Raw genomic sequence first — 25898 nt, forward strand, 5'->3', positions numbered from 1 at the left:
AACACAGGTACATAAATGAAAGTCACAGTGCAGTGTTAGATATGAATACCTCGATTAAAAGCAGCTGCAAAAAGAAAAGTCTTCAGCAGTAAGATTAGCAGCGTGTGACAGGTAGATCACTTATGAGCTAGATTTCTGTCCATTATGGGCAGCATTGCCTCTCTCCCCTTCAGTTTTCCCCTGTCACTCCCTGAAGGCCTTAAGCAGGTGTGGTGAAGGGGGCGGGGCCCAAGGGGAACAAAGGGAGAGGGGAAATGTTTGGTAGGGGTGAGAAAAAGGTTTTGGTCCAGGAGGAAGCAGGAAAAAGGGAGCTTTTGCTGGAGGGGTATTTATCTAATTAGTTAACCTGCTAAGGAGGGGGTGTTGATATAGGGCTAGTCGGAGGAGCCTTGAGAGCCCCTGAACCTGAGGACTCAGCAACTACTCAACCCCCGCTCGAAGGCCCCTATTTTTCCTTTGGACAGCAGCCGGTGAGCGTTTTTTCTGGACATTTTTCTTCTTTTTGCCGTGTTTTTGCTTTTCTGGAATATGATTTTTGTGAAGTGACTAGTGTTGGTTTTTTTGCTTCCTTTGGGAATATTCGGCCTATCATAAAAACTGCATTTTAAGTTGGACAATTAATTCAGAATTACTCCAGAATTATTCTATGTTTGCAATTTTGTTGGAGGTGTGTGTATGTTTTGGGCAATTAAACAGTTTATGAAAAGCCAGACCTACCTTGTCTCGGGTTTAGTTTGGGGGGGAACATTATTTGTTATTGGACACTTAATAAATCAGCCCCACTCCTTGCCAGGTTGTATAACCACTCTGGGTTAATAGGCTTGAAATATAAGCTGATTGTTACTAGAGTTTGTTCCAGATATTTGGAGCATAATAACAGAACGCTGCTTCTCCTTATTTAGTTCTAATGGTTCATAATTTAGCAATAGATCAGAAATGTATTTTGGGCCTAAACCATGCAATACTTTATAAACCAGCAGCAGTGTTTTTAAATCAATTCTGTGACAGACAGGAAGCATCTAAACAGACACTACTTGTTGTCTGATTGTGCAAAAGTCAACCAGACAATTCGCCTCATTCCCACTTTTTTAACAAACCAAAGTTAACATTTGCCATTTATGGTCACAATCCCTGTTTTTAATTCTTATAAATACGGCATAATATTTGTCTTTTAAATTATGTTGCTGTTTCCAGTTCAGTCTCACAGAGCTGCTAGCATGGCTATTCTTAGTTTTGTTCATACAGTAAAGTATCAATTATATTTCTCAACATCGCATCAACAAGACAATCCGATACAGACTAAATGTTCTGGTGAATATTAAGCTCAAGTAATATACTTTTAACTTTTCTAACTTCAATTCTGAGTCAATGCATTAAAAATGAAGTGTGCAACCGTTTATGAGAGAAAGTGCTGCCTGTAAGGCTTCCTTGTGTGCTGCCTTTAATCCACTGCATGTATCGGTCTGTGAATCAATGTGGGGGTTATTATAAAGCTAGGAACTCCCAGAGGCGATTGGCATGCGTAGATGCTAATATAACCAACATTTTCATCCTGTAATGCAGTAGAACGATTCATGCAGCATAGATTTCCTCAGGTTAAGGACAAATGCTGGTCGAGGCGAACATCAGAGAGCATGACTGTGTTAATTAGAGAGAAAGAGTGAGAAGATGAAAGATGATGAGGGAGGCAGGGCAGATCAGTCACTGTAAAGAAAGACGTATAGGGTATAGATAGAGTTCGGAGGCAGAATGAAAAGATAGTGGTACAAAAAATGGGAAAAGTTGATTTGTCGCAGTAGAGCCTGGGTGGATAAGAGGGGAATGAGATGAAAAGATATAAAGAAACTGAAAAATGGAGCAGAGGAAGATTGTACCATTGCTGCAGATAGAGCCATGAAATGTCTTCATTTAGAGTTCGCCTGCTACATGAGTCGAGTAGAGTTTCATCGGCGTCACTGCAGAGTGTGCTATTCCTCCCTGGAGATCTATCAACCCCTTCATTTGCCGTTTCATTTTGCTTCCCTTCTATTACTCCTGAGTCATGTCTTCTCATTCCAAGAGTTACAAATCCTTGTGACCTTGTATAAGCATTTGTCCTTAATATGCCCTGCAATTAAGTACACTTAAAGCCCCGAAGAAGCAATCAGGCAGAAAAACAATCTGGGTTATGAGGAACTTTAGCAATTTGAAAATGCATTCAGTAATTTTATGTGGATTAAAGAGTTGAGTGAAAGATAAGGCCAGGCATTCTCACCTTATGCATTATGGGAATTAAGTACGGCACACAATCAAAGGCTTCATTAAACATTGATGGGGATATATATGTGCGGGGACTGATGGGCATAAATGGAACTCAGAGTGATGCATGTCCTGCAGACAATGTCATTCAATGAAGCTCAGCGCAAGTTCTTTCAGGAAGACTGGAGCGCTTTCTCATTCCTCAATTTTCTCTCCTCTCCTCCTCGACTCCTCGGTCCTCCAATAGTAGGAGGATCTACAAAATGAATATTTTTTAAGCATTTTTTCCCCCAGCTGAGTGGCATTTCCTTTCTGTTTGTGTTTTTATGAGACAAAATAAAGGAAGGGAAAACAACGACACTATCATTTGGGAAATAATGCAGCTTATTAGTGCAGTGAAGTAATGATACAGCAGGATTTTCTCAATGTGATATCCCAGCATGCTCAGATTAGCCTGGTGATTTCTGAAGACACATCCTACATGGTTGACAAACACATTTCAGTCACTTAATGTGTTTCTGAAAGGAAAAAAGAGTTGGGAAACATTTCTATAAATTATTCTGTGGCTCTGGAGGGAACTTTATAAAGTCTGAGAAACTGTCCCTGATTCATCACAGTAGTGGCCGGACGTCAGCCGTTTATTTGTGGGCTACTGTTTGGAAGCCTTGAGTTCGGCATTTTAGCGATTCGCCATCTTGGTTTATTTCGATCCTGAATTGACAGGTGAAAGGTGGAACTAAGAGCTCCTGATTACAGAACGAGACAGAACTGTAACCCTAACCCTAACTCTAAGGTTTTGTTGGGTACATAATGGCTGCAAATGCACTCACTTGCTCAGAAAATAATATATATACTCTATTCTAATTTTGTATCACCTTTTTTCCCCTTAACATAAGAAAAAGAATGATCTCAAAATAACGCTCTGACAGCTATTAACGTCCCACTGACCTTATTTTGGTCACCATTCAAATGAAGTGTACATATAGTCAATTGTTTCCCATGCAATTGTTTTCCATTACAGCATCTCTGGCTCTCTGATCCAGCTGGTTAGTGGCTACTTATGTAAAGGATAACCGGTAGATGCTCTTAGGGTTAGGGTCCAGCCTCAGGCAAGTTTTAATTTAAGCACAGAGCCGTTATGTATAAATTGGGGTCGTGACTTTTAACAGTCCTACTGTGGTTTTCAATCACCTGAGGAACATGTTATAGCTTCAAGTTGTTGATTCGTATTTTCTTCATAAGAACCTGAAAGTTACAGTTTTACCACACTTGACCTAATGGTTGGCGTTAAAGGATTCAGGGCCATATTTTTTTCAGGACTGAGGGTCACTCTGTGTCACTGCGGGTAAACCAGAGACAGCTTTGTCGGGCGGGATGGGGGAGGAGAGGAAGGTGGCAACTGGCCGGAATTGTCTGTTAATTGAATGCCGGTTTGAATCACACAGATGACTGAACTTGGCATTATGATGGGGCAAGTTCATGTTGACCAATCTAAAACATCCTGTGACATCCCATATACACACAGCCCAGCACATACTGTAGCCACATTTATTTATTTGTTGACGATCAGATGGTTGAAACCATGTGGAATATGTTTTGGTTTTCGTGCTACAAAACAGGAAACATGAGATGCATTCAGTGACCTGACAAACTGAACATGAATCGAAAGTTGATCGCCGCTGGTGAGCAATCAATATCAATAGAATCAAAAATGACACATAGCTCCAGGATATTGAGCATAGGGACACTTTTAATGAGATCAGCATTGTCTGCATTATTTATATATAGAGTCTAAGGTATCAACACAAATATATTGTATAAATTGCAGATAATGTGCATATCTATTCTAAAACTATAATTATCCTGTTGAGTGTCTTAAAATGGAGATATATCAGTTAAAAACAATGATTATCCCATTAAAACCGTAAAGGGTTCAGTGTTCACTCACTGGGCACTTTATTAAGTACACCTGTTTAGCCACTCGTTGACGCAAATATGTAGTTAGCCAATCACATGGCAGCAGCTCAATGCATTTAGGCATGTAGACATGGTCAAGCAGACCTGGTGAAGTTCAAACAGAGTATCACAATGTGGAAGAAAGGTGATTTTAGTGACTTTGAACGTGGCTTGGTTGTTGGTGCCAGACGGGCTGATCTTCTGGGATTTTCACTCACAACCATCTGTAGGGTTTACAGAGAATAAAGGGAAAATATCCAGTGAGCGGCAGATCTCTGGGCAAAAATGCCTTGTTGATGTTAGAGGTCAGAGGAGAATGGCCAGAGTGATTAAAGATGATAGAAAGGCAACAGTAACCAGTAAGCACTCGTTACAACCAAGGTATAGAAGACTATCTCTGAACCACAACACGTCAAACCTTGAAGGGGAGTGGCTGCACCAGCTGAAGACCACACTGGGTGCCATTCCTGTCAGCTAGGAACAGGAAACTGAGGCTACAATTTGCAAAGGCTCATCAAACTAGGACGGTAGGGTCAAGATTTGTCGTAAACAACATGAAAGCATGGATCCATCCTGCCTTGAAACAACGGTTCAGACTGGTGGTGGTGGTGTAGTGGTGTGGGGGATATTATTTTTGCCATGCTTTGGGCCCCTTAATACCAATTGAGCATGGTTTAAACACCACAGAGCATCATTGCTGACCATGTCCTGACCATCCTCTGATGTCTATTTCCAGCAGGATAATGTGCAATGTCACAAAGCTCAAATCATCTCCATATGCTTTCTTAAACATGACGATGAGTTCACTACACTCAAATGGTCTCCACAGTCACCAGATTTAATTCATATAGAGCACCTTTGGACTTGGTGGAACAAGATTGGCATCATTGATGTGCAGCCGACAAATCTGCAGCAACTGCTTGATGCTATCATGTCAATATCGACCAAAATTAAGGCAGTTCTGAAGGCAAAAGGGGGTCCAACCCGTAATAGTCTTCTCCATTACTTGCATTACACGCCCAATTCTGTCTAAGATGCATTCTGGGCAATGTAGGCCCTAGGTTCAAGAGAAGAAGAAGAATGCCTGGGAAAAAATGATATATGCTTCTGCTGCATCAATATTGATTTTTTTTTTTTCATCTCGATTGTAGGTCATACTGTACAGTATTATACAATTGGTGATATACTTTTGCAATCCATTAGGACAATAAGGGCAAAAATGATGATTATGTTAGACTTTTTAATTATTATAAAAAAGTTTACTTGAGTACCGATATAAAAAACTTACAAAAAACATCCCTGAATACCTTTGTAAAAGTTTGAATATAAAGAAATGTGTTTTTGTCACACATTTGTACAGTTTAAGGATGACTTCTATATGCACAATAGTTAACTGGAGGTCTTTTTTTTTTAATGACCATCAAACCATGCTGGGTTCCTCCATCTCCCTCTTCACACTGTTCTCCTCCACAGGCCTGTTTGGTGGCGCCTGTGCCTTGAAGATGGCCCATTTACAAAGCGTGAGAATGGGCTTGTGTGGCCGAGCCTGACGCAGATCACTGGATGGTGTAGCCATGGTATTGGGAGTCTGATTTAGAGCGAGGAGAATGCAATTAATATACAGTCAAGCTATCACCATGGTACAAAAGTAAATACCTGAGGTTAAAAGATAATAAATTATGACTGAAATCTCACCTTGCACATTGCGAATAAAATGAATGCTGGTATGCATATCAGTGGAGTGAGGACAAGTATCGTGCTGAATATGCCCCAATGTGGACCGATTTTATAACCATTAATGGAGAATTCTTTTTTTAAACTCAAGTCATACATCAATGTGGCCTAGAGGAGAACAAGAGATGAAGTTAATGCTGAATATTACATTATTGTCAATTGTTGCAGTGAGCTTCGTAGTGCAAGAAAAGAAAGAATTATGACCAACAGAAAGAAGAAAAAAAGGTGTTTGTAAATTCAGGAAGCACATTATCTACATCCAACGGAAAACTGCACAGATTGTGTGATTTAACTACATATTCTACAAAATGTTTGGGATTTATGCAGCCTACACATACAAGACTACTGTTTGATTGATCGTTCTAACGTCTTCTTTTACATGCATGAGCGTAAGCATATCTACTCATGTGCCAAAATGAAACATGTGAAACACTCAGCAAAGATAGAAAACAATGAGAAAAAGGAAGAGGAAAAAGCAAAGATAATAGGCACCAAAGGTCTGTTTTTTAGAAGTATTATAAGGTAGAAAATATAATAGAGTACATGACAAGACAGGTGTGTGTATCTCACCCAACAGATGAACGGCGTGATGAACATCCAGCAGTACTTCAGCACGGGGAATGGTTTGTATCCGATCATGTCCTCAATGTTGTCATAGAAACGGTCCGCACCTGGACGGAAAGTAAAAGTCAACCAAAAGGATTCAACTGGTTTTGTATTTGGTATTTACACCCGGGTGTAAATAGTATCATTGACTTTTTACACCTGGGTAAATAGTCAATGATACTATTTACACCCGATGCTATTTACACCCGGGTTTAAATTTGCAATGATGCTATCTTCACCGGGGTGAAAACAGTCAACAATGCTATTTATACCCGGGGGAAATAGTTATCGTGTAAATAGCTACATCTTTGCGACATCTTGTTGCATCTTTTCCTCAACCCGTCCTTACTTGATTGATTAGAATCGTACGATGTTAAAAATAAAATATTTCCTCTCAATGCAACCTAACACTTCTACTCTCCTACATTACCTTTACATTAAAGTCGACTTCACTTATATAATAGTTACTTTTCACATGGATTTACACCCGGTAAAAAAAGTTAACGATGATATATACAGCCGATGCTATTTACACCTGTGTGAAAATGTACAATAATGCTATCTTCAGCCGGGTGAAAATAGTCAACGATGCTATTTACACCACAATGTATGTAGCCACATAAGCTTTTCGCACCTGGGTGTTAATAGCATTGTAGAAACACATGCACCCAGGTATCAATAGTAGATAGTGCTATTTACACCCAGGCATCAGTTGAATATGTTTGAAATGTTTATGCGTTTTTGGAAATGTTATTACTCATTGATTACTTTGGATGCCAAAGAAATCAAGAGAGACTACAGATACAGGAGCGGAATTCGTCAGGTTCATGACCTTGCTCATGTAACAACATCCACAGATTGATTCGTGCGGATGCAGAATAGCACAATAAGTTGTCAAAATGAGGTAGGAAAGAAGACACAGCTGAACAAATGATACAATAATCCACCCCTGAAACCAACTTCACGTACACAGTGAAGGAGGAGGGAGTACATAGACTCACTCAGAAGAGTCACAGAGGCCCAATGAATGGCTAAACAACTTAATGTAGGGATTAGGAAGCAGCTGCAGAAAGGATAAACATATCCCTCTGCATTGTTTTGTAGCAGAAATGAAGATATCTGCTTGTTGAGTATGCAATACAGATGCTCTGAGAGATGAGATATACAGAAAGTAAGAGAACAGAGGAACTCTCCACCCACGAGTTGTAATTGAGCCAGTAATGAAGGTGTGGGAGGCAGAACTCAGAGGATTTATCCAAAAATGATGAATAATTTGAGTAGAAGAGATAACCATTGAAAACATCATTAAATATTCTAAATGTCTATAGTGTACAAAGAGAATAAGATTAGCAGCAAGACACAGGATTTGGTCAGTCCAGTAGATGGAGCGCTTGTTGTTGTGGTTTCAGATAAAAACCCACACACACATGCCACTCTCAGACCAGTTTCTCTCAGATTGATCATTAGATAGTGTCTCCATAACTGAGTTAAATAGGCCATGAAACCACAAACAAACAATTCAAGATTGGATGTTTCTTTGTGTTGTATCAATTGGGTTTTCTGTTTTTAAAAATACAAGAAAACAAGAACACGGCTGTCTTTCCTGTGCGGTTCTAACGACCACCGTAACTAAATGTAAACCGCTGTAATTGTGACCAGATGTAGCTCAGCCGTGTTGTGAACATAATTAAAGTCAGACACAAAGGCTGTCAATAGAAGTTTTTCAAGTTGTGGGCTTCAACTCTTGAATTCTTAGTTTATATAATATTTTACCTTCACCAAAGAGGACATATCATTTGTGACGCATTCATGCTGTTTCACAATATGAGGGAATGCAACCTCGAGTCAGAACTAGTTGAAAACAGAATATGCGTGTTGTTGGGACACTGAGCAATAAAATGTAAAACATGTTGTTGTTCCCATAAAATACAACAAATGTAGCAGGCTGGGGGAAGGAAAACCAATCCAGGAAGATAATCAAGACAATAAGTCACACCTGAGCTGGGGAGGAAGGAGATCTCCCTGAACTGCAGCTATTGAACCCAGTCGGATTCTTCTGGACTTTTTCCTAAACAACCAGTCTTTGAACGATCACTGAACCCAGAAGATGGAGGGTTAAACCAATTCACCTTCAACACCACACCCTGCATTCTCTGTGATCTTCCCAGGCCTGCTAGGATCCTCAGCTACGTTGAGGCTTAATTATTTTCACTCCTTCGCTGAAATCCGTACACTTAAACATGCACCAACACACCAGCCTCTGAACAGGTTGGACTGGTCCTTACATTCATACACACCAATATTCCTGGGATACTGCACTCTGGAATTGAACTGGACTGTTTTCAGGGTGTAAAAGAACAAACATGAACACAGGATCCATCCGTCTTTTCAATCTCATCAAAATGGCCTTTTTTCTTTTGAAGGTAGATCTCTTTTAAATATAATTTAGTTGACGTTGTGGATATCAAAAGATGGTTTCTTACAGATAAGATTGTGCAGATACAGTTAGTTAATTATACAGATGAAACAAACGCTGCTGCCAGGATCTCACAAGCTCAAGAAATGTGCATTAAACATTGCAGCAGTAGTTCATTGCGGCATACAGTGCATGATGAGAAGCAACGTGCAGTGATGGCCTATGGCAGGACTTACCGTACACCCAGGAAATGACAATGCACTCAAAGCAAGCAATAAAAAGGAGACTGATTCCACTGGGGCCATAGGTGTCAATCAGCTGGAAGACGATCATCCCTCCCTGAAACATGAGCATTACTCAAATTACCGCCTAACAGTTGAACGCTCCAATTACCTGTCAAATTGCAGAGTTTACACCCAAGTCAGTCAAAATGTGTGTTTATAATTAACATATGCATTTTTTTATAATCAGCATATGAATTCTTAGGCAACTTTCATAGTGACTACCAAAATCTTATCAGTACTTACTTACAGCCAAGAAATTCTCCAATTAGCACCACATTTATATGCAAATGTAAAGGTATTTGGTCATGGACTTACAGTAATTACTGAAGACAATTTAAAATTAATCACCTTATATTGCTGCCTAATGAAAAACGAACGGATAGTGAAAGTTATTACAAGTCATTTCATGAATTGCATAAATATCTGAAGCAAATGTCATGACACTCCATGAAATAGCTGTATGTCTAGCTCGGTAGTGGACAAATTGAAAAATAGTTGCCTCAATCAGTCACATACACACACAAATATGGTAAACTAGCATCTGTATTAAGAAAATCCAATGTGTTTCTTTAACATACCAATAAAGATCACAGTACTGCGAGTGTTATTCTATGTCGACATTGTTATTTGATAATTAAATTCAATCTTCACCATAAAAAAACCTAATTACTTCTTATAATTATTGCGAGTCTCCTCTATTTCCTTATTTCATGAGGCATTTCCTCACCTCAGTAAGGCATGGCAGCCCCAGCAGAAAGCAGAAGACGGCGATGACCAGGACCAGGATCTCCCTGCGGCCGCGCCTCCTCATCTGCGCTGGGAACATGTCTGTGATGGCTGTGGCCAAGCTCTCCACACACACAAACTGGGAGGAGGGGAACACATTAACTTATTTAACGTATTTTAATGGTGAAGAAACAGCGCATACAGGTTGATGCATTAAATACAATACCTGTGAGTCCAGACCCAGGAAGAAGATCATGAGGAAGAAGAGCACAGCCCAGAAGGAAGAGCCAGGCAGCATTGACAGAGCCTTTGGATAAGCTATAAAGATCAGACCAGGACCTGGAGAGAGCATATAAACGCATCCATCAGCACATCAGAGGTCGGCTAATCTTCAAGATGAGGGATTTAGAGACTTCCCGACCTTGCGGGCCCTTAAAACGACTTCTAAATCTGTCATAAAAGGTTATAGCCTACTGATGACACGTGAGATAAAAAATAAACATTTTTAATGGAAGATAAATATCATCTTGACCCTCACATTTTTCACATGACCCTTTGAGGTGTCCCAAACTTCAGGCTGGAGAATCAATGTTTTAACACATTTATTTATAGCTTCAGTTGAATATATGTTAATGCACCGTGGTTATTGTAAGATCCAACACCTGTAACAACAATGATGTAACATAAAACTTTACAATATATACTTATATACTAGGAAATATAGTTTTTATTACTGTCATTCTGCAGCTACTTTACCTGTTTCACTTTTTTTTTTTGTATACAATGCTACTACTTTTTTTTTCTTGAAATGTGTAATTCTTACATTTGTTTCATATGTGTGCTCACTTTGCTAAATACTGTTTTGATTCTGTTTTATTTTGTCTCCATCAGTTCTGTTTCTTTGTTGTTACTAACTTAATGGGACGAATAAAATCATTCTGATTTTAATGCATGGTGTTTTCCGAAACAGGATGAAAAAGAAGGTGGACATTCAACAGAACTGTGTGTGGACATTATATGCCATCTTGTGGCATTGGCGGTTGTTGTTGTTGTCACTGCAAAGACTGAAGCCACAATGGTGGAAAATAAATGGGCAACTATTTTTACACTGAACAATTTTTGAAGCCAAAATGTCAAACATTTGCTGTCTCTAGCTTCTCAGATAAGAGCATTTGAAGTTTTGTCATATATTAGTCAGAGGTGGGAGGAGTACTCAGATCTTGTACTTACAGGCAGTGAAAGTAGAAGTACCAGAGCGTAAGAATACTCTGTTACAGTAAAAGACTTGCATTCAAATTGCTACTGAAGAAAGCATCAAAATCTAATTAAAGTACCAGAAGTAAAAGTAGTCATTGATTGATTGGTCCATTTCAGAATAATATATCTGATATGTTTTATAATTATTGATCATTAAAGTGTTCTCAAAGCTGGTAAAGGTGCAGCTAGTTTGAATGGCTTTGTATACTGCAGGGTAGCTGCTGGATTTACTCCAGGTGAGCTAAAGTCAGATTGAAGGGTTGATTATATTTCACATAATTTATCCAAATCTTTAAGTAACTAAAGGTATTTAATAATGTAGTGGAAAAAAACTAAGTGATTTACCTCTGAATTGTAGTGGAGTAGAAGTACAAAGTAGCAGAACATTGAAATACTCAAGTAAAGTACAATTGTACTTGAGTAATTGTACTTGTTATTGGGGTACGTTTTTAATGCGGGTTGGACATAACAATGCATTTGCATTTGTTAACAGATGGCAGATTAGGAGGAAATTACTAAAAGAGTGAAGGAATGAACTCACCGCTACTCGCAACTTCCGGTATCGAAACGCCCATCTCATTAGCCATGAATCCCAGCACGGAGAACACAGCAAAGCCAGCAAAGATACTGGTGGCACTGTTCAGCAGACACAATGCCATGCAGTCCCTGCAACACACCAACGGATGTGTAAGAAGATTAAAATGAACTCAAGTAAAAGAAAAAAAGTATTGGCATCAAAATATACAAAAAGTAAAAGTACTCATTGACCAATATGGCCCATATCAGATATTATATTATTGTATATAATAATAATAATAATAATAATAATAATAATAATAATAATAATAATAATAATAATAATAATAATAATAATAAAACTATTATTATTAATGCATTAATGTCAATGCTGGGTAGTTGAACCAATAATAATACATAATGATTAATTGGTTTATTGTATTATTCTTTAATATAAATCCATACATGCAGTATGAGTGCAGTAAAAGTATAAAATAGCAGAACATGAAAACATTGAAGTACAAGTACCTCAAAATTGTATTTAAGTACAGTACTTGAGTCAATGTGCTAAGTTACATTCCACCACTGCATACAAAGAACAAAAGCCTTCATTTGTCCGGCTACAGGGAAATGTACAATGCAAAAACAGTCAGTGTGTGTGTGTATGTGTGAGGACGCTGACCTGTAGCAGTTGTTGTTGTATTTGTTGTAGCTCCCCAGGGAGGTGAGGACTCCCTGACACACGGCGTAGGAGAAGAACACCTGAGTCCCTGCATCCAGCCATACCTACAGAAGGAGAGATTTGAGAAAGATTTTACAGGGACCTGGAACGTTGTTAAAAAAACACAACACACAGCTCTTCATAAACTACTTTCCTCATAAGATAAGATGAGATTGACCTTTATTAATCCCTGTAGGGAAATGCAGGTTTTATAGCAGCAACAAAATAAGAAAGGAAGACAGAAATAGTGAAGTTAAACACTGATCCGGTGAATGTACATGTATACAGATATGTGGGCATAGATAAATATATATACATTTTAATGTGCAAGTACCAGAGAGGGTTTAACTTGCATGTGAATAACAGAGATATAAAAAAGAATGAAAATCCTTCATTCAAACGTTGCAGCATGTTCGTGTCCATTTAGGTGTGGGCAGTTGTTGACATGAATGTCTTCCACGCCCCTCGTTCTGACAGTATCTGGTTAGCATTAGAGGCACATAGTGAAAGACAGAGCTGGCGAGGTTCCAAACCCTAACCAGGCCCTTTTTTCGGGCCCCATGGAGGTCCTGACTTATTCTCAGCCTTGGGTCAGAAGTGGATGCTTCAGCCTGTGGCAAAGTATCTTCACTTGTGACTGGACACAGAAGAAACTGTTGTTGCTTCAAAAGCATGCGCTTTACTGCAAATTCCTTTCGGCTGCTCTGGATATACACACGCATTCACAGACAAAAGGAGGAACATAAAAGAACTCCAGATGTGAGATAGACTTGTATTCCGATTTCCTCTGTGTTGCAGGCAAAATCATGTGCATGCTGAAGGCAGACTCATTAGAATCAGATGTTTTTTTAGGAGCGTCTGGCACTGCTTTGCTCTGCTTTTTGACCCAAATGGGAAAATTCTCACGGTTTTGCTTTCTTCCCGCTGAGATACACACGATTGTTCAGAGGTGTGTGAGTAGATAGTTCTTACAACAGAAGCCACATTTGGTCTTCTAACTCTTGCTGGAAGTAGTTGTGCATGAAGTATCCAAATGCTACATATCAATTCACCACTCGCAGGAATGTTCATGCAAACATATGCATGCATGCACATCCACATTCCAACATGAGAAAAGGAAGAGGGGGAGACGATGTATGAGGCTCTGGTGACCCCCATTCATTTTGATCCCTGACGTCTTGCTGTGAAGTTTCAAGAGGAAGCAGCACGGGGAGGGGAAGGTCCTTTTCTTAAAAGGTTGTTGCTGGTAAATACAGAGGATGCCATTGTGCAGGAGCATGCATCCAGAAATCACCGTCTGCCTTTTCAATGTTTGATTCCGTTTTCAGTTCAGTAATGACATCCTTTTGCCGATTGATTGACAGATCTGTTGCAAGAATGTAATACAGTGGGCTTACTTTATAACATTTATAAAAAGCACATTTTAATATGGTAAATATGCAATCAAAATGTTTTAAAACTTCCCCACAGAGGGGGACTGTTCCTGTGTGCTGAGGTGTCTGTATACTCAAGAGGAAAGCTTTTTTTTTTTTAACAAACTTCTCACTGAAAATAAACTCTAGTTTGCTTTTCTTGTTAAGCCTCTGTCTTGAGACCGGAAACAAGATTCAAGGAAAACAGAAAGGGAGTGTGTTAGAGGGGGAAATAATAGGACACATCCATCATGTTAGAACAGAGTATTCCAACAGATAGAGACGTATTGAGAAATAAAAAGAGGCGTTGTTTGGTTGTAAAGCCAACCATGCAATTGTATTAATGCATCTTTCTGCAAATTTAAGGATCAGTTAATACAGAATTTCTGTGGTGTGCATCTTGTTTGTCATGTATATCAACAGATATCTTGATTAAAGCCTTGAGTTCTTACATTTGGATCAGCGATCTTGCTGAAGTCTGGATACAGGTAATATATTAGTCCCTCTCCGGCTCCTGGGAGCGTCACTCCACGGAAAAAGAGGATCAAGAGCATCAGGTAGGGGAAAGTAGCTGTGAAGTACACAACCTGCACACAAAAAGTAGCTTATGATGTCATATGCCAAGTTAAACACTAACTCTTTACATTAAGCCTCTATTACGTTAAATATAACGTTTATGTAAATGTTGTAAAGAATACCAAAGACTCATGATTGAGCAACAAAACAAATGGGCGAGATTGAGGATAGAGAAATAAAGTTGAGCATTAAAATCTGAAGTCTACAGGAAAGCAACATTTATTCTTTGTGATCAAGTATGTTAAATATGTATATAAAATGAAAAGGAATAAATATGAGCATTGCTTTCAGGGAATATCTGCAGCATACGCAAACAATTTGAATGAATTATAATTACGAAAGTATAAAGAGAGGCAATTACAAAATGCTAATTTGCACATCGTATGGCTATTACTAAACAATGTGGGCATACACTTTTTAACTCAATTATAAAATAAAATGTCTGTGCACTAATATTTCAAGATCAATATCAATCACGTATGGATTGTGATTAATTGCATTTGTACCAATCCTAAAGGAGTAAAAAAAAAAGGGGGATAAGCCATACAGTATGTATGCAGCTGAATCTCAGAGACAGTACTCCAGATGTATGCAAAAGGAGGACTCGCCTTTCCTGTGGATTTGATTCCCTTAAAGATACAGAAGTAACATATAATCCAGGCAAGGAGGAGACACAAAGCCAGGTCCAAGTTGAGATTTCCCAAAGTCATAGAATCGGACATCCTTAACATACGGTGCCTGTGGGGAGGAGATCAGACACGTTAACACATACAACTCCATCCAGATGACATGCAGAATAACCGCTGTCCGGATGTGCAGTACATACAAACAAAATGTCTTTCTTCTTTCAAAAGCTTTTTTCTATTGGATATAAACACAACCCCGCTTTGAATCCTTCATGAAACACATAGTTGTTGTGTCCACGGTGAGAATACATTCAAAAACTGCAAAAAGACCAAACATCTGCCTCATAAATACAGATGTGAAACCCGGCATTGGTTTATTTTGGAGAGCTACAGTACAGATTATATAAATTGCAGTGGAAATAGCACATATTTTTCTCATCTTGCAGTGCAAACTGTTTTCCCAATGTCTACCCTCACATTAAATCACAAGGTTATCATGTGAGCAGCAGCCAATTCTCTAAATATTGGAAATGAAAAAAAAAAAGGGGAAGTTGGTTCATCATGTTGACATGTTGAGCACAACAGACAGAAAATATTGGCTCTTGGTATCTGTGAGGCATTAAGTGATATTAATATGACATTACAGTCAAAGAGGTCCTGTTTAAATAAGATAAGTGTGTGAATGAGTGGTGTAATTTACACCCAGAACTCCTCTTCCGGTGAAATGCCCGAGGGGTATTGCATGTCCTCCATGGTGATATTGCTAAAAACAACAACAGAGGCAGGTAAGTTAAAAAACACTTTCAGGCACACAATAATTCACAAATAATTATTGTGTGTACTTTTCACCACATGAACACATGAAGGTGAGGGTGTGTCAAACTGCTTCATTTATGGAAGCCAAGAATAATACCACAGAAAAACTATCAGCATGTGTCTCAGACACATTTTAAATAAGACAAGATAAGAATGACTTCATTATCCCAAACTGGGACATTTTTTTGTGTAGAAATAAACAATGCTAAAGTGTAGACAAAATAAGAAATACAAATAAAAATACAAATAAACTGGCATTAGAGAAAAGATATATGCAGTTGACTATGAAGATAAATAATCTATAAACTGTCCGACGTAAACACTATTAAAATTAACAACATTTTGATAGTTTACTCAGTACAGCTTGACAATACAACTTACGTAAAGGATTCAAAGTAGTCTTGTGAGCTGATGTTGTGTAGGAACGACCAGTTTGAGCCAGCTTGAAACAATTCAGGGTTGGCAAAGACGCTTTGGTGACCGTGACAACGTTCTAAGAAGAAAGCGGGATAAAGGTGAGACGGATGTAGCGTGGTTAAAAAAACATAAAGACGTGTAAAGAGAATGCATGTTGTGCTTCCTGTGAAAGAAAGCAATAAGCAAACAGCTAATCAAATACAGATGTGTTTAAACAAGTCAGTGTTAATACATCCCAAAGCAGGCTCACCAGTGTTCCACACGTTGTCACATGTGGACCAGGGCAAAGGGCTTTTGAAGGAGTTAAACAGGTAGAAGATAGCCCATGCCAACACCACGATGTAGTAGATGTTCAAATAGACCACTATCACTCCGGATGCAATCCCCACCCCTGCAGGACACAGTTTTGATAAAGAAATAAGTACAATTGCCACAATTGAAATGTATATGGTGTTTTTTTGAGCAACTTTGGATATTGAAATAAAGACACTGAGAAAACAGGCTTAAAAGGGGCTTGCACTGTTATTGATGGTTGACCACTCCTTGACCTCCTTGTTTCAGGTAAGAAACATGCATTTTATACAGAACTTTGTGTTGTTTTTACCCTGGAACATGGGGCATATCTTCTTCCAGGCGGTCACCCCACTCTCACTGGTGTACTGGCCCAATGCCGTCTCCAGGAAAAACAGAGGGATGCCACAGAAGAAGAGGAAAACAAAGTAGGGGATGAAGAAGACACCTGAAAATACATAGATAGACATGAAGAAGACTCGCTTGTATGTGATACAAGGTTCCGAAGATATTGGCATGCTGCACACTCACATATACAAACATGTGGGATAAAAGGGGTGATTTGTAATTAAATACAAGTTTGCGGTATTTACACAATTTTCAATTCGGCTTGGAAAATGACCCTTCTACAGAATCATGAACCATAACCAAGGTAAACAATTGTTTTGTTTTGTAAAATGGTGTTATAATCAGAGTACCTTCATTTGTCCCACAGACAGGAAATTTGCATTGTTACAGCAAAAGTGAGGAGTCAATAATAGCAAAATATTAATTAACATGCATACATAAAATATACAAGATAAAAATAGAATAGAATTTACAAAAACACACATCCAGATGGACAACAAAAAGAACAAGTAAAATGATGTAAATGGGATATTATGAAATGTTTTCTGATTTTGAAGACAACAATGGAAATAGAATGACAGTGTGTTTGTTTTCCTGGGTGTACATACATACACATGTGGACACACAGATATATCATCAGCATACATTTGTAAATCAACCTCAGCAGCTCGCCCATCCAAACCAGGTTTCTCACCTCCTCCATTTTTGTAGCACAAATAGGGGAAACGCCAAACATTCCCGAGGCCAATGATTTCTCCAGCCATGGAGAGCAAGAACTCCGTCTTGTTGGCCCATTTCTCCCTGGGTTTACCCTGCTCCAAAGGAATGCCTTTATGTGGCCCGGAGACTGGAGCAGGAGCCCCTTTGGCTATTTCCTCATTCATGTTCTCTCAGTCTAATGTATGCACAGATAATAAACACAAGTGAAATGCAACCGTGTCTGTTGAAAAAGGGCTTCCGAGATAAGATTGAAATGTGTAACTCACCAGTAAGCTGCAGTGAGCGCCGTCTATAGTCTGATTGAGAGAAACATAAAGAAAAAGCTTTCTTCTAAAAATGGGCGGATCCTGGGCTGGACCCCTGTAAAAAATACTTAAATTTACATCGTGGGATGGGTGATATATAATATAATAATAAGTAGGTTTCAATATTTCTCTCTGAAAAGTAGAGGATTGGGATAAAGAAATCAAATAAAGTATACAGTTGATTGACAAGCTACTGTATTTCCAAACTACTGTCAACTGCAAACTGTAGAGAATTAAAAACTGGTTGAATGTAATTGCGCAATACTCGTTTTCTATGCAAAGGCACTGTACTAGATGAGTACTTTTATACTCACAACCTTTAATGTAATAATCTATGTACAATTTTTACAATCATATGGGTGCGGTACAGTGGTGTAAAGTAATCAAGTACTCACTGTATGTAATTACAACTTTGAGCTAATTGTACTTTACTGGAGTATTTCTATGTCTTGCTACTTTCTACTTCACGACAATTCAGAGGGACATTGTGTACTCTTACTTCATTATGCAGATTTGGATTCGCCAATACATGGATTTGGACACATACATATGACTTTGTTTATAACTCGAGTAAATACACACGCTACCTTACAGTAAACACAGTTATTGAAGATGATGCATCAATTATTAAAATCGATATATTATTCAGAAATCTGCAAAATAAGTACTGTTGTTTTTGCTTCTATATTTTGATGCCAACAATTTTAACTTTTACTAGAATAAGATTTTGTATGCAGGTCTTTAACTTGTAACAGAGTATTCCTACATTATAGTACTTATACTCTTTCTTAAGTACTATATCTGAGTCCTTTTTCCACCTCTGCTGCGGTATCTGGGCAGACTTTTTCCTGACAGGCCAAACTCAGGGCTACTTGATCTAGGATAAAGGGGAGGGCTTATATCACATGGACGCTCTGACGTAATGTGCGTGACGAACCAGGAAATAAAAGTAAACAACGCATAAGAAGACGAAAATGTTATGTAGCGACAGTCACCCGATGTCATTCGGAGTCTGTAATTTTTTGTGATTCATAATGCATAAAGGATTTATATCCCGATAAGGAAAGGGATCCAGGTAGACACAGGCTGGAAACCGGTAAGATACCCATTAAGAGCTAACAAAAGTCGGGTGCGGCAGTTGCTAATGATAGCTAGCTCTCTATGGCAATGTCCTGTATTTTTTTGAATTTATTTGCAGGATGGAAGGTTCTCACGACCATGCATTTAAAACACTTGCTTCACGTTAGCTTTGTCACATGAATATAAACCTTGCTGCCCCCATGTTTTCATCTGTTGTAGTTGCTATTTGCCAAAGGTGTTCGCGTCTCTTCACTTATTCATTTCAGATTTAGCTATGTTAGCTATCAGGGCGGCAGAGGAGGAGTCCACTGAGATGGAGGAGATGGACACCTCGGAACCGAACTGGTGCTGGTTCTACTTGGCTGAGTGTGGCGTGTGGCATATGTTCGAGGTAGTTCACAGGACATGACAACCGTACACTTTCTCACACTCCTTATAATGTATTCCTCTGCTGTTGCCCCTCCCTCATTGATACCTGGGATATCTAGTGATCTCTAATTGTTTGCAAATGACAGCCAAAAATCTGCAGGTTTTTAATGTGTGCAATAGATTAGCATTCTTCTTTGATTTGCATCTTTGCATTTCCTGGTTGTAAGGCACATTGCCTTTTTTATTTCTATGAAGGAATTATTTCTGCATGTAAGTTTAATTTAACTGAAGCCACAATGCTTAGTCAATGAACAATACGTCCATGATATATTTATATACAAATTTGTAAATCGAAATGGCAATCATTTGATGGTTTAATGTGAGAATTCACTTCTTTCCCTGTCAATTCTTTGTTGTAAATGTAATATTCTTTTGGTTTTAAGACGTTGGTCAGAAATAAATCAAAATCATGCGGTGGTTGAAAATGCTTTCTTCGCACTAATGTGACATCTTCAAATTTATATTTTGTCTGGCCAAAACCATATTTAATTGAGGATCACATTAGCAGGAATTGCACCTAACAAAGAATCTGGAAGTGACAAGTTTTCAGTTTTCCTAGAGAAAATACTTAAACAATAATATGTTCTCTAAATAGATGCCACAGAACTCTCTGTCAATGGACCACTAAATAATTCAACTGAGCATTTCAAGAATTCTTTTGACTTAGTTTCTAATTTCTCAATTTTCCCTGTCAGATTGATCCCAGTGCAGCCTGCTCTGTGACCAGTGCTCAGATTGAGCAGTGCTACAGCCGAAACCAACGAGGTGTCATGGAGTTCTACACAGCCAAGTACACCTACAGACTGGACTTCTCAGGTATGATTAATGATTGCCCAGTAAGTGAAGGATAGGAGTCAAGAGTTCTGGTACTGCTCTTTGTCTCGGGATTGATCCTGTTTAAGAAGGAGTGCTTTAATGTGTCTCTTAACTTTGATGAACTCCTCACCAGCAATGCGACAGATCAATGTAACGACAGGGAAGCAGCGGCCAATCAAACGATCCCTCCACTCTGCAACTGGCTTCAGGTAAGATTTAGCAGATAAAGCAGTTTTTCTTGTCTGTATTTCACCCCCTTCATCTGTTAGGTCAGGCCGGATGAGGTTTGACTAAGATGTTTTTTGTGAAAGGTCAGGGTTCAGTCTGTGTCAGCCTCAGGAATCCTTGATGTAAATCCTGAATTCCCACCAGCTGCCAAGGGAGAGGGCCTGCAGCTGACCTCGAACTTTGGTCCCTCCAAAAACACAAGCAGAAAGATGCAAACACATTTAATTACTGAGCCCTCTTCTCCCTCTTCTCACTTAATGGCACCGAGGATGGCTGCCGTGCCTCGAGCTCCTCACCAACTCCACATCTTAGTGTTTTTATTGTTTTACTTTGTTGGTTGTTTTTAACTTTTTTTTTTTTGCAACATGCAAACCGCCCAAGCGAGCCCTATCATCCAATATGATAGTGAACAACTTTTACACATCAGGTTGCTGGTGGACAGTAATAATCCACGACGACCTGCAAACAATGGAGAGTCTCTGTGTTTACCTGCTGGAGCTCTACCTGTGGAGCGCAGGAGGAAGAGACGACGGGGATCCCGGGCCGGGGTCCTGGTCAGGCTAAGGAAATGTGAAAACAGGCCTCCTCTACCGAGTTTACTTCTGGCAAATGTCCAATCCCTGGATAATAAGCTGGACGAACTCCGTAGCAGGATGGCATTTCAATGGGACATTAAGACCTGTAAGGTTTTGGTTTTCACGGAGACTTGGCTCGACCCCACGATAACGGACGCCGCCCTTGCTCCACACGGATTCTCCATTCATCGCTAGGACCGAACAATAAACTCAGGGAAGAGCAAGGGAGGAGGTGTGTGCTTCATGATAACAACAACCTTTCCGGCATGGATCTAAAGCCCTCCCCTGCCCCCCCTTCGGCAAGTCAGACCACATATCTCTTCTTCTGCTCCCGGTTTACCGGCAGAGACTGAAGAGGGACCGACCTGTGACGAGGATAGTGAAGCGTTGGTCCGAGCAGTCTGACTCTGCTCTACGCCACTGCTTTGGCATCACAGAGTGGTGTGTGTTTGAGGAGGACGATATAAACACACACACTGACGCGGTCATTTGCTACATCGGCAAATGCATCGATGACGTCGTGCCGCGGATTACTGTACGGACATTCCCAAATGAGAAGCCCTGGATAAACGGCGAGGTCCGAGCTAAACTTAAAGCACGGGCCATCGCGCACAGCGGCGGTGATTTGGATGAGTACAGGAATTCCAGGTATGCACTCCGCAGAGCTATTAGCAGTGCGAAAAGACAATTCAGGGACAAGCTGGAGTCGAACTACAAGGGCTCCAACGCCAGAAATATGTGGTCTGGACAAAAACAAATAACAGTCTACAAAAGGACAACGAGTGGTGCTGAGGAAGTGTCTGCATCTCTCCCAGATGAACTGAACACATTTTATGCACGCTTTGAGAGGCCCCCGGCTGTGGAGGCACAAAAGGTCCAGGATCCCTGCTCACTGGTTTTAACCAGTGCAGATGTGTGTAGATCTCTGAAAAGGATCAACGCACACAGGGCTCCTGGACCTGATGGCATCCCTGGCCGTGCTCTCAAGGTGTGTGCAGTTCAGCTGGCAGATGTGTTCACGGACATTTTCAATAGGTCACTGCTCCAGTCTGTAGTCCCCACATGTTTTAAAGAGTCCATCATTGTCCCTGTCCCCAAAAAGACAAAACCCATCTGCCTCAATGACTACCGCCCAGTTGCACTCACCTCCATCATCATGAAGTGCTTTGAGCGGTTAGTCAAAACTTTTATCACCTCCTCCCTCCCTGACTCACTGGACCCCCTGCAGTTTGCCTACAGAGCAAACAGGTCCACGGATGATGCCATCTCCCTCACCCTCCACACTGCCCTCTCCCACCTGGACCAGAGGAACACTTATGTGAGAATTCTGTTCATTGACTACAGTTCAGCATTCAACACCATTGTGCCCTCCAAGCTCATCATTAAGCTCAGGGACCTCGGGCTCAACAGCGCCCTCTGTGACTGGATCATGAGCTTCCTAACAGGCAGATCCCAGGCAGTGCGGATGGGGAACATCACATCCTCCACCTTGACCCTCAGCACCGGAGCCCCTCAGGGTTGTGTGCTCAGCCCTCTCCTCTACTCCCTGTTCACGCAAGACTGCGTGGCCACACACAGCTCCAACACCATCAAGTTTGCTGACGACACGACCGTCATCGGCCTGATCACAGACGGCGACGAGACGGCGTACAGAGAGGAGGTCAGAGCCCTGACATCTTGGTGCCAGGACAACAACCTCCATCTCAACGTCAGCAAAACAAAGGAGCTGATTGTGGACTACAGGAAGAGGCAGAGAGAGGCACACACACCCATCACCATTGACCGGACTCCTGTGGAGAGAGTCAGCAGCTTCAGGTTCCTCGGGGTAAACATCAGTGAGGACCTGACATGGACACATCACATCAGGGTCATATCCAAGACGGCTCGACAGCGACTCTTCTTCCTCCGCAGGCTGCGGAAGTTCAACATGGACTCCAGGATACTCTGCAACTTCTATTCTTCTATTATACATATCTGCCATATACATATCTGTTATACATAATATATGCATCTGTCCATACCTCCTCATTCAACAGTGTAAAGTGTTTAAATACTTTCAATGTATTCCACATATGTATATATTTCACATCCTCAAATCTTTATTGTTGTTATTGTAAATATTCTTCTCTCTTTTTGCACTATTTTATTTATCTTATTTGCACCATGTATGTTGAGTTGTTGGAGGAGCATGGGATATAAGATTTTCATTGCCAACATATACGCTGTATATGCTGTGCATATGACCAATAAAACCTTGAAACCTTGAAACCTTGAAACTTCTGCTGTCAGGTTCATCTGCGATAATCTGGCCTTGCCTGTACCGTGTCATTGGGAGAGAATCAATACAGATGAACCCTTTCAGGTGAGTACAATAACACACTGTTACTCACTAAATACTGCGACACATACTGCGTTTCCACCCAGCATTTTACCCCAGAGAAAACTTTATTCCATAGAAAACATAGGAATATTTGTGTAGCTTCTACAGCATAGCTCTGTAGTACTTTTACTCACTGTGTTGTGTGTTTGCAGCTAATCCAGCTCGGAAGAGACACCTATGAATTTAAAGAAGTCGCCAGATTGTATGAAAGGACTATGGATCATCCAATCAAATCCATCCAGAGGATTCAGAACTTGGACTTATGGGAATTCTTCTGCAGGTAGACAACTGTTTTACTGTAGTGAATGTCTAAAGTGCTATTTTGTGTAAGCTCTGTCTTCAATTGAGTACTTTTCCCAGCTCCTACTACAGACAAAGCTTTCTTCTGTTTAGAATAAAACCAAATCTATTTTTGATACGTCTGAAAGAGCACTGAGTTCCAAAATGATGATCAGTACTCTGTGTTCTGTTGTCATTCATTGGTCCCCTAAGGAAGAAAACACAGTTACGAAAAGTCAAGCGCACATTGGATATTGAGGAGCGAATGCTGTTTCACGGCACAGGGCACAGCAACATACAAGCTATATGTACATTTAACTTTGACTGGCGGCTGACAGGAAGCCATGGTGATGTCTATGGCAAAGGTAGATCCTTTTGTGTTGTGATGTGACATCATGAAACTATTTATCACGCTTTTTTGGATGAATTTAACTTTTTTTACAATTGTTCTTCCTGTAGGGAGCTACTTTGCCCGGGACGCCAAATACTCCAGTAAATTTTGTCACACCACAGGGAAGCACAACACCACCCTGCAGCGACATGGACTCGCCCCGCCAATATTTGCTACGGAGCCGCCCTACAAGACCATGTTCCTGGCCAGAGTGCTTGTTGGAGAACACACAGTGGGTCACCCTATGTACTGCAGACCGCCCTCCAAGGATGCCAGCTTCACCAACTTCTTCGACAGTTGTGTGGACGATATGGCCAATCCAAAGATTTTTGTCATTTTTGACAGTAATCAGATTTACCCGGAGTATCTGATTGAGTTCTACTGAAGCTTAAAAATAAGAGTTTTTTTTTTTTATAGAGGCTGGTTCTCAAACAAAGAAAAAATAAAGACAGTGTCACATGACGAGATGAATATTGGAAAAACAAGCGGCTTAAGAGACATTTGTTTTGTTCCTCAGATCCAGTGCCTAACTGGAGCATAAAGTGCCTTTGGGGAATCGAAAAGACAATAGAGGCTTTGTGTAGAGTTTGTCACTGTACAATACATTGTAAGATGGGTCAGAATGTTTCTGCACCGTCGAGAGAAAAAAAAATACTGAAGTCGGCCTTTGAGGCAATTTTTCAAAGGCAGAAATTTGTGCTCGCTTGTCCAATATCTGTACCCAGTTGTTTGAAATAGGAGGGACAGTTGCAGCCTTTAGGTCACAAGTGATGTTCTGCCATCAGCCACAGCCTCTCCTTCACATCCACAGTGCCACGCTTCAGCTTATTTACAAGTCATGTAGACATAATTCCAAATGACCTAACCAAAACCCACCACCATTCCTGCTCACTCCTCCAGCAACATCCTGTCACTCATCGTCTGTGTGATCTAAGACGTATTATGTAGGCATGGATTTCTTTTTGTTTTTGTTTGAAAAAAAACGCTTCTACCTCTGCATTTTTTTTTAAACCATGCATCACTGCACTTTCCCCCCTTTCCATGAAAGGTTTTGTAATTGTGTCACAATGACATGAAGTTGTGATGTTGTGTTGTGGTCCTTCAGCAATATGTTTCTGTGTATCTTTCTGGACATCTTTAAAACATTGGATTTTGTATGCCTTTGCAACCAAGTTCATTCCCAACCAAAACTGAATATCTAGCATCACATTTGACTTTGAACCAAGTGTGACATCAGCGCCTGCTAACACATTTCTGTAAGGAATAAGCAGGTTTCCTTTGCACCTGGTGTATCTTTAAAAAGGAAATGAATGTAGCCAGCACATGTATAGTACTGTAATGAAAACAAAACACACAATGTATTATTGCTTTGCTGTGTGTATTTGTTGAATTAATTGAATGATTGCTTGATTGATTGATTGATTGTGGGGGTGTGTGTGTGTGTGTGTGTGTGTGTGTGTGTGTGTGTGTGTGTATGTGTGTGTCAGCCAGGACTACGTAAGGATTCACGGTGTCACAGCAATGTTGGCCTCAAGATGGCGCAAAAGTACAGAAGCGGATCTTTGCATTTCCTGGTTGTAAATGAGGGAACCACCTGATGTCTTCAGTCATAACACACAGCTGTGAGTTTAGGGGTTTATAGTAAAGCTATGGCGTGTCTGTAATTTGCACATGTTACAACTAATAAAGTTTTTAACATAATCATTTAAAAATATTTCTAATTTATTCACACAGTCCCAGTGTTACCTTCCCCTT

The 25898-nt window shown here is 40.1% G+C and overlaps 2 protein-coding genes across 2 annotated transcripts; one reads left to right on the forward strand and one right to left on the reverse strand.

Annotated features, from left to right (window-relative positions):
• Positions 1-3970: 3970 nt before the first annotated feature.
• On the reverse strand, positions 3971-19429 carry LOC134879113 (sodium- and chloride-dependent betaine transporter-like). Its single transcript, XM_063905440.1, has 16 exons — positions 17927-19429; positions 17635-17835; positions 16906-17040; positions 16552-16692; positions 16266-16377; positions 15769-15831; positions 15051-15180; positions 14319-14453; positions 12416-12519; positions 11759-11883; positions 10187-10299; positions 9962-10099; positions 9187-9289; positions 6499-6599; positions 5890-6036; positions 3971-5782 (listed from the first exon to the last, which is right to left on the reverse strand). The coding sequence occupies exons 2-16, from the start codon at positions 17822-17824 to the stop codon at positions 5615-5617; spliced, it is 1905 nt and encodes a 634-aa protein (XP_063761510.1). The 5' UTR covers positions 17825-17835; positions 17927-19429; the 3' UTR covers positions 3971-5614.
• LOC134879115 (protein mono-ADP-ribosyltransferase PARP11-like) lies at positions 18886-25844 on the forward strand. The gene is made up of 8 exons (XM_063905442.1): positions 18886-19061; positions 19312-19436; positions 20170-20290; positions 20424-20499; positions 23383-23455; positions 23626-23753; positions 23966-24117; positions 24212-25844. Exons 2-8 carry the CDS (start codon positions 19320-19322, stop codon positions 24526-24528), a joined length of 984 nt encoding a protein of 327 aa, XP_063761512.1. The 5' UTR covers positions 18886-19061; positions 19312-19319; the 3' UTR covers positions 24529-25844.
• Positions 25845-25898: the final 54 nt, after the last annotated feature.

The sequence above is a fragment of the Eleginops maclovinus genome, chromosome 17 (assembly GCF_036324505.1).
Source record: "Eleginops maclovinus isolate JMC-PN-2008 ecotype Puerto Natales chromosome 17, JC_Emac_rtc_rv5, whole genome shotgun sequence".
NCBI lineage: Eukaryota > Metazoa > Chordata > Actinopteri > Perciformes > Eleginopidae > Eleginops > Eleginops maclovinus.